Source organism: Aspergillus terreus, genomic scaffold (assembly GCF_000149615.1).
Source record: "Aspergillus terreus NIH2624 scaffold_2 genomic scaffold, whole genome shotgun sequence".
NCBI classification, from domain to species: domain Eukaryota; kingdom Fungi; phylum Ascomycota; class Eurotiomycetes; order Eurotiales; family Aspergillaceae; genus Aspergillus; species Aspergillus terreus.
The window spans coordinates 2,317,003-2,318,407 of record NT_165925.1 but is presented as its reverse complement, the minus strand read 5'-3'; the positions used below and the strand labels follow the sequence as shown (position 1 = coordinate 2,318,407).

Sequence of the window (1,405 nt, the reverse complement as noted above, 5' to 3'; positions counted from 1 at the left end):
TCCGGGTTGCATCTGGTTCTGCACCGAGGTTTGAAGGGTTCGCTGCCTTGATCCCTGACCCTGTCCAGAAACTTGCCCTTGTCCCGGTGCATGAGGCAGTCCCTGACCCTGTCCCTTGGCCGAGGGCTTGAGCTTGTCCGCCCCGCTGCTGCTGCTGCTGCCGCCGCCGCCGCCGCTTCTTCGGCGGCCTTGCGAGCCAGGACATCAGCCTTCCGGGGTCGACCGCGAGGCCGTTTCGGGCCTTCTTTCGAGGGAGCTGGTTTGCGCGGCTTCTTCGGCTTCGGCGGGGCATTGGGATCAATCTCCGACTTTCGTGGCCGACCGCGACGCCGTTTGACTGGAACAACGGTGCCGTCGGGGTTGGTGATGGTGGCGGGGCCCGTTCCCGGAGCGGGAGCAGTGCCCGGTGCACCTGGGGGTCCGGTGGTGGGAGGCATCGTCTGTGTGCCCGGGGCCGCTGCGGTGCCGGGAGCTGCCCCTGGCGCCCCGGGCACGCCCGGGGCACCTGCCTGCGCAGCGGCAGTCTTCTTGGGTTTCTTCGGCTTCGGGGGCGCATTGGGATCGATCTCCGACTTGCGGGGCCGGCCGCGACGACGCGGCGTGGGGGTTTGTTCGCTCCCCGCCGGTTTCGGCTGATCTGGACGCGCGGGGGTCGCCGTCGGGGCGGTTGTAGCACTCGAAGTCTGGGTGTTTTGGGTTGTCGCCGGGAAGACCGTCTGGCCATTGACGTGGTTGGGGGCAGTCGCGGGGGATGCCGTTGGCTTGGCCTGTTTCTTCGGCTGCTTCGGTTCCGATTTAGACTCCGGACGCACCAGGTCGGCAGTAGCTATCGTCGACGGGGTGGCGGAGGGTTGCTGGGCTTGGGTGTGTGATGGAGGTTTGTGCTGCGACTGTGGCTGGGACTGCGACTGCGACTGCGCCTGCGCCTGCGCGTGTTGTGCGTGTTGTGCGTGTGCCTGTTGATATTGCGCCTGTTGCGGGTGGTACTGCGACTGCTGGTATTGATTGGCCTGCGCCTGTTGGTACTGCGCCTGGGGCTGCGCATACTGCCGCTGGTAGGCCTGTTGCTGGAATTGGTGCTGCTGAGGCTGCGAGTACGGGGAACGCTGGGCTTGCTGCGGCTGTTGATAGCGAGGGTGTTGATACGTCTGCTGAGCTTGCTGAGCTTGTTGTTGAGACTGTTGGGACTGTTGGGCTTGTTGGGCTTGTTGTTTTTGTTGCTGGGCCTGCTGCTGCTGCTGCGTTTGATGCTGCTGTTGGTACGCCTGCTGGACATGCTGATAGGACGACTGCTGCGCTTGACGATACGAGAAGCTTGTGATGAAGTCTGGTCCTACAGTGACCGACAGATTAATATTGCGATTGGACCCGCTAGCAATTAGCTGTATTCCCCATCACTTATTTT

General features: G+C 63.3%; 1 protein-coding gene across 1 annotated transcript in view; it reads right to left on the bottom strand.

Annotated features, from left to right (window-relative positions):
• The window catches only part of ATEG_01810 (uncharacterized protein), a gene marked incomplete at both ends in the record, with an annotated part of 4,639 nt that extends 3,363 nt beyond the window's left edge, over positions 1 to 1,276 (bottom strand). The window contains 2 exons of the mRNA XM_001209175.1: positions 60 to 1,067; positions 1,106 to 1,276. Of these exons, the coding sequence (XP_001209175.1) occupies positions 60 to 1,067; positions 1,106 to 1,276 (1,179 nt within the window). The remainder of the gene's footprint in view (positions 1 to 59; positions 1,068 to 1,105) is intronic.
• Between the last annotated feature and the right edge of the window lie 129 nt (positions 1,277 to 1,405).